At 35.0% G+C, this 6,704-nt stretch overlaps 1 protein-coding gene across 1 annotated transcript; it reads right to left on the bottom strand.

Moving 5' to 3' along the window:
• Positions 1-4,187: 4,187 nt before the first annotated feature.
• Positions 4,188-6,700, bottom strand: LOC119612801 (reversion-inducing cysteine-rich protein with Kazal motifs-like; the record flags this gene model as incomplete). The annotated part of the gene is given in 11 exon segments (XM_037968667.1): positions 4,188-4,426; positions 4,429-4,556; positions 4,558-4,981; positions 5,040-5,306; positions 5,378-5,452; positions 5,455-5,481; positions 5,484-5,764; positions 5,766-5,868; positions 5,871-6,056; positions 6,059-6,610; positions 6,670-6,700. Coding segments are annotated over 11 exon segments (2,313 nt in total), but the record flags the coding sequence as incomplete, so codon positions are not given.
• Positions 6,701-6,704: the final 4 nt, after the last annotated feature.

Raw genomic sequence — 6,704 nt, 5'->3', positions numbered from 1 at the left:
TAGACTAGACTATAGACTAGACTATAGACTAGACTATAGACTAGACTATAGACTATACTATAGACTAGACTATAGACTAGACTATAGACTAGACTATAGACTATCTATAGACTAGACATATACTAGACTATAGACTAGACCATAGACTAGACTTCTAGTCTATAGACTGACTATATACTAGACTATAGACTAGACTATAGACTGAAATATATTAGACTATAGATTAGACTATAAAAGAACTAGATCAATAACAAACAGAACTAGAACAAACTAGAACTGAACTATACTGATCTGAATTAGAACTGAATAGAACTGAACTAGAACTGAACTAGAACTGAACTAGAACTGAACTAGAACTGAACTAGAACTGAACTAGAACTGAACTAGAACTGAACTAGAACTGAACTAGAACTGACTAGAACTGAACTAGAACGAACTAGAACTGAACTAGAACTGAACTAGAACTGAACTAGAACTGAACTAGAACTGACTAGAACTGAACTAGAACTGAACTAGAACTGAACTAGAACTGAACTAGAACTGAACTAGAACTGAACTAGAACTGAACTAGAACTGAACTAGAACTGAACTAGAACTGAACTAGAACTGAACTAGAACTGAACTAGAACTGAACTAGAACTGAACTAGAACTGAACTAGAACTGAACTAGAACTGAACTAGAACTGAACTAGAACTGAACTAGAATGAACTAGAACTGAACTAGAACTGAACTACTAGAACTGAACTAGAACTGAACTAGAACTGAACTAGAACTGAACTAGAACTGAACTAGAACTGAACTAGAACTGAACTAGAACTGAACTAGAACTGAACTAGAACTGAACTAGAACTGAACTAGAACTGAACTAGAACTGAACTAGAACTGAACTAGAACTGAACTAGAACTGAACTAGAACTGAACTGAACTGAGAACTGAACTGAACTAGAACTGAACTAGAACTGAACTAGAACTGAACTAGAACTGAACTAGAACTGAACTAGAACTGAACTAGAACTGAACTAGAACTGAACTAGAACTGAACTAGAACTGAACTAGAACTGAACTAGAACTGAAAAAGAACTAGAACTGAACTAGAACTGAACTAGAACTGAACTAGAACTGAACTAGAACTGAACTAGAACTGAACTAGAACTGAACTAGAACTGAACTAGAACTGACTAGAACTGAACTAGAACTGAACTAGAACTGAACTAGAACTGAACTAGAACTGAACTAGAACTGAACTAGAACTGAACTAGAACTGAACTAGAACTGAACTAGAACTGAACTAGAACTGAACTAGAACTGAACTAGAACTGAACTAGAACTGAACTAGAACTGAACTAGACTGAACTAGAACTGAACTAGAACTGAACTAGAACTGAACTAGAACTGAACTAGAACTGAACTAGAACGAACTAGAACTGAACTAGAACTGAACTAGAACTGAACTAGAACTGAACTAGAACTGAACTAGAACTGACTAGAACTGAACTAACTGAACTAGAAACTGAACTAGAACTGAACTAGAACTGAACTAGAACTGAACTAGAACTGAACTAGAACTGAACTAGAACTGAACTAGAACTGAACTAGAACTGAACTAGAACTGAACTAAACTGAACTAGAACTGAACTAGAACTGAACTAGAACTGAACTAGACTGAACTAGAACTGAACTAGAACGAACTAGAACTGAACTAGAACTGAACTAGAACTGAACTAGAACTGAACTAGAACTGAACTAGAACTAACTAGAACTGAACTAGAACTGAACTAGAACTGAACTAGAACGAACTAGAACTGAACTAGAACTGAACTAGAACTGAACTAGAACTGAACGAAACTGAACTAGAACTGAACTAGAACTGAACTAGAACTGAACTAGAACTGATAGAACTGAACTAGAACTGAACTAGAACTGAACTAGAACTGAACTAGAACTGAACTAGAACTGAACTAGACTGAACTAGAACTGAACTAGAACTGAACTAGAACTGAACTAGAACTGAACTAGAACTGAAAAGAACTGAACTGAACTGACTAGAACTGAATAGACTGACTAGAACTGAACTAGAACTGAACTAGAACTGAACTAGAACTGAACTGAAACTGAACTAGAACTGAACTAGAACTGAACTAGAACTGAACTAGAACTGAACTAGACTAGAACTGAACTAAACTGAACTAGAACTGAACTAGAACTGAACTAGAACTGAACTAGAACTGAACTAGAACTGAACTAGAACTGAACTAGAACTGAACTAGAACTGAACTAGAACTGAACTAGAACTGAACTAGAACTGACTAGAACTGAACTAGAACTGACTAGAACTGAACTAGACTAAACTAGAACTGAAGCACAGCTGGAATAAAACTGTGCAAATCAATTAAATTGCCTCCAAAAAGTTTCTAAAATTCATATAAGAAATTCTTAATAGAGTTATAAAATAGGCTTTGAATGTGATCAGTGATCTTCGATATTAAATACTTTCGATTTGTTTATGAATTTTGAGTTTTTTTTCTAGAATTTGATGTGAAAAAAACATTCCTCGTATTTTAAATATAATATTTTTTAAAAAAAATTCAAAGAAAAACTTTACACAAGGTACTTAATGACTATGTATGTTTAATTGCTAATATTTGGGATAATTAAATGGGGGGTAAACACTTTGGCGATTCATATTCATTTTATGTTTTGATCTTTTCTTTTCAAAAAATTTGTATACAATAATAATATTAAAAATAAAAGAGATTCGTTTAATATTTACATAGATTTGTTGTGTTGTTGGTTTAGTAGCAAAAGAGAATATTTGAAATAAGTTTTTTTGTTTGAGTTTTACAAATTTGAATTTTATAATAATTTTAAATACCAATAATAATTATAAATAGACTCTTAAGATTGTTTATAACTATAAAACAAGATATTGTTGTTTTTTGTTGTTGTTTTGTATATATTTTGTATTTGTTATAAATGTACGTATTATAAATATGGCCTAATTTAGTTGCTAATATCACAAGGAGATCGTTTTATAAAATAAAATTAAATGTTAATAAACTAAAATTACAAAAATTTAACTTAAAACAAAAATGCTAAATTAACTTAAAAAACAGACTTACGAAACCTAATGAGTTTAAAATTAATATTATTTTTTCTCAATTTAATTAAAGGCACATTGTTTTGAGCATTTGAAACAGAAGGAAAACTTAAGATTAAAAAAATTAAAAAAAAATAATCTCAATTTTATATAAAAACTAATTTATTGGCACCAAGAATTCACTTGATCATATATAAAATAATGTGGTTTTATTATGTTAAAACATAAAAGAAATTTACATTTGTTAGGAAACAATTATTTAAGGGGAATAAGATTAAAGAGCCTAAATTAGGCAACGAAATTTATTTAAACGGAAGCCTAAAAGTAGTCTTTACTTTCTGTAGTTTGAATGTTCAATACCTACTTAAATTTGCTTACTAGACTATAGAGTAGTGTACAGATTAGACTTTAGATTATAGAATAGACTATAGACTAGCCTAAAACTAGGCTAAAGACTAGACTATACTCTGAACTATAGACTAGAGTATAGGACCATTGTATAGTCTAGACTATATACTATACTGTAGACTAGACTAAAGACTGGACTAAAGACTAGGCTAAAGCTAGACTATACACTAGAGTATAGACTAGACTATAGACTAGTCTACAGCTAAATACTAGCTACTAGACTAGACTAGGACTAGAAGACTATCTAGAGTATAGACTAGAATAGACTAGATATAGACTATATAGACTAGACTAGTCTAGAGTATAGACTGGACTAGACTAGACTATAGACTAGATATATAGAATATTGCTAGACTATACTGATCTATAGCTAGACTATATACTACGTATCTAGACTATTAACTGAAGTATAGACTAAACTATAGACTAGACTGTAGCCTACATTATAGACTAGACTATGGCCTGGACTATTCTATGACTGTCTATAGACTTTATTTAAAACGGAAGCGTAAAGCAATGCCTAATTTCTTTAAACCCCTTAAATTATCTTCCCTTCTTTAATTTAAATTTGTTTTAAAGTCTCTTCTTAATGAGTCTGTGCTATTCGAGACCATAATGTCTTTAATGACTTTCTTATTTTCTTCATAAACTATCTAATTTTCATTCTTATCATTTCTAAAACTATAAAATCCAAATTTTCCTAAATATCAAACTTATATAATGTTTAGCAATATCGTTAGATAGATTTCTCAAAGAAAATCTTCTATTTGCATGACTTTCAACATTAGCCTCCAGCATATTGGATACTGTTAGGCCTGATAATATTAGATTTGTGGTTATTTTATGTTCTTGGGCCGCTATTAAAGTGGATATCTTTTCCGCTTCTCTGCTGCAGGCCTCAATTTGCATGCGAGTGGGGTATTGGTGCGGGGTACAATAGCCACAAATATACCCACTTCCATGGTTAGGAATCCGGTCAGTTGACACTCGCTTATTTGTATTAAAGAATCCAATTCTCGTAAAACACTATGTAGAGTTAATAAATCCTTTGTGGCCCTTTAAGGCGTAAAGAGCGCGATCAATTTGTTTGCGTGAGTAGATAATGCGAAAAGCTCCGGCGCATATGGGGCAACAGGCTCCGGGTGGTATAATAGAAGGGCAGTAGGGTGAGGGAGTATTGGAACATTTGACTTGGCGACATCTTTTGCGTTCCATTTCATTAGTTAACAAGCCTACCTCACGACATCTGCCCTTATAGTCCACCAAAACATAATCTGCCCAGGCAGCACATTCATGGGGATAATCCACACCATTAATACCGCACACGGGACCTTTCCAACTGCAGCCACGATTACAAGAACCCCAATGGGAGAAACTAGACTTGGAATTCAATAAATCACAAGCCGATTTAAAGGTAACACCCTTAGCATCGCATACCGAATGCTCCGATTTGCCACAAGGTAACGTTTGATTAACTGCAAATGAAATTCAAATTAACATCCACAAGTTCCATAATTTTTAAGCATTACATACCACATTTGTACTGTAAACAGGGCCGATGCATGCTGGATAAGCAGATCTGTCTATGAGGCAGACATTGGGTGCCTGCAGGGCAGTGATAGGTTCCTGGTGTACAAGGATTCCACACCGTACAGGCTCCATACTCTAAATCACTGTCCTGCACACCCAGACAGCGGGCAATACACAAAGAAGGATAAGTGCGTCCATTGCTGCCACATACCGGCACATAATGGGTAGGACAATTGCAGGGCAAACTGGTATAAGAAACATCTGTGTAACCTGTTGTAATAGGAGTAAATATAAATTAAAGTTTACTTCAAATAGCTTCCTCCCTTTAAAGCTCTACTCACCTGGCATTTTACATTGTTTCTTGGTGCAGGTTATTTCCTCGGCATAACAAGTACATAAATTGCACTCCAAATAAAGGAAGTGCCATGCTTGATCTTTCTACCACCGGTAGAACACAACTCTCATACGAAACACTGGGTAGAGGTTGACAATGTTCGATACGTCCCTGTAAACCGCAACGACAAACCTTAAAACCACCACGATTGGCTGTCATTTGTACTGGAATGCGAACATAAGCACCAAAAGGAACTAAATAATTAGAAGTCTCTCCCAAAGCACAACCCGGTATACATTTATAGGTGGCCGAACCATTGCGAGCTGCTAAACAAACTTCACTAGCATTACAGGGATGACCACGACAAGGAGAGGTGATTTTATGATGGCCACCTCTCCTTAGGAGCATCACTTTCTTCCAAATAAGGTCTCAGCGATACACAGGAGGTGACATCACCATCTGGATGCAATCTAGCACAAATCGCTTCCGGATTGTAAGTGTATTTAAACGTGTCCAATCCAAGCACTCCATTAAAATTTCATAACAATTTTCCCTACAAATATGATTATAATGTCCCTGTATACTACAGGGTTTAATTTGTAAAACACAAGCTATAGCCTTCCACTTGTCGGGTAAACATCTAGTCATATTCTTAATGGGCAAGGTTAAGCCTCCTGGTAAACTACAAAACCCCTCTGTTGCCACATCATTAAATCTGATTTAGCAGCCATGTCGGCTTCCACCGTACAGCTGCGAAACAATTCCGTGGGACGATTATTGAAATTTGTACAAAAACTTAAACCATCACAACCCAATTCACACGGTTCATCCACCTCATCTATACACTGGCGCAATTCCAATTCATTTGGCATCATCATTAAACAGGATGTTTCAAAATTATTCATTGTACTAGTCCAATCAGTAGTATAGGTTTGAAAACATAATTTACGGCATTTGGATGATAAAGCCTTCTCACAGCATTGCAATTTGGCACCATCTATACCTAAACGATTAATTTGTGATACCTCGGTCTCTTGGCTACTTGTTATAACAGAGGGCACAAAAATTTTGCGCTCGGCAGTGAAGAAACATTGCCATAAAGGTAGATGAGGTAATACAGTACCACAACCTCCTGCCTCCAGTTCTCCTATAATAATATCCGTACTTTCAGTGGTATTCAAGACGGATCGGCAAGTGTTGCGACAATTTTCATTATCGGAAAAGTCACAACAAGGAAGATCTGTGGGGAGATAAGTAGATAATTAAGATTTGCTGGAATTTTGATATAAAAACACTTACATTTGTGTGAGTTGGTAACGGGTGTCATGTCCGTA

This window comes from Lucilia sericata, unplaced genomic scaffold (assembly GCF_015586225.1).
Source record: "Lucilia sericata isolate MDLA Ls3-8-SP2 unplaced genomic scaffold, ASM1558622v1 Contig001831F_arrow, whole genome shotgun sequence".
Taxonomy (NCBI): Eukaryota; Metazoa; Arthropoda; class Insecta; order Diptera; family Calliphoridae; genus Lucilia; species Lucilia sericata.
Note: the sequence above shows the minus strand (reverse complement) of the source record. Positions and strands in the feature narration are given on the sequence as shown.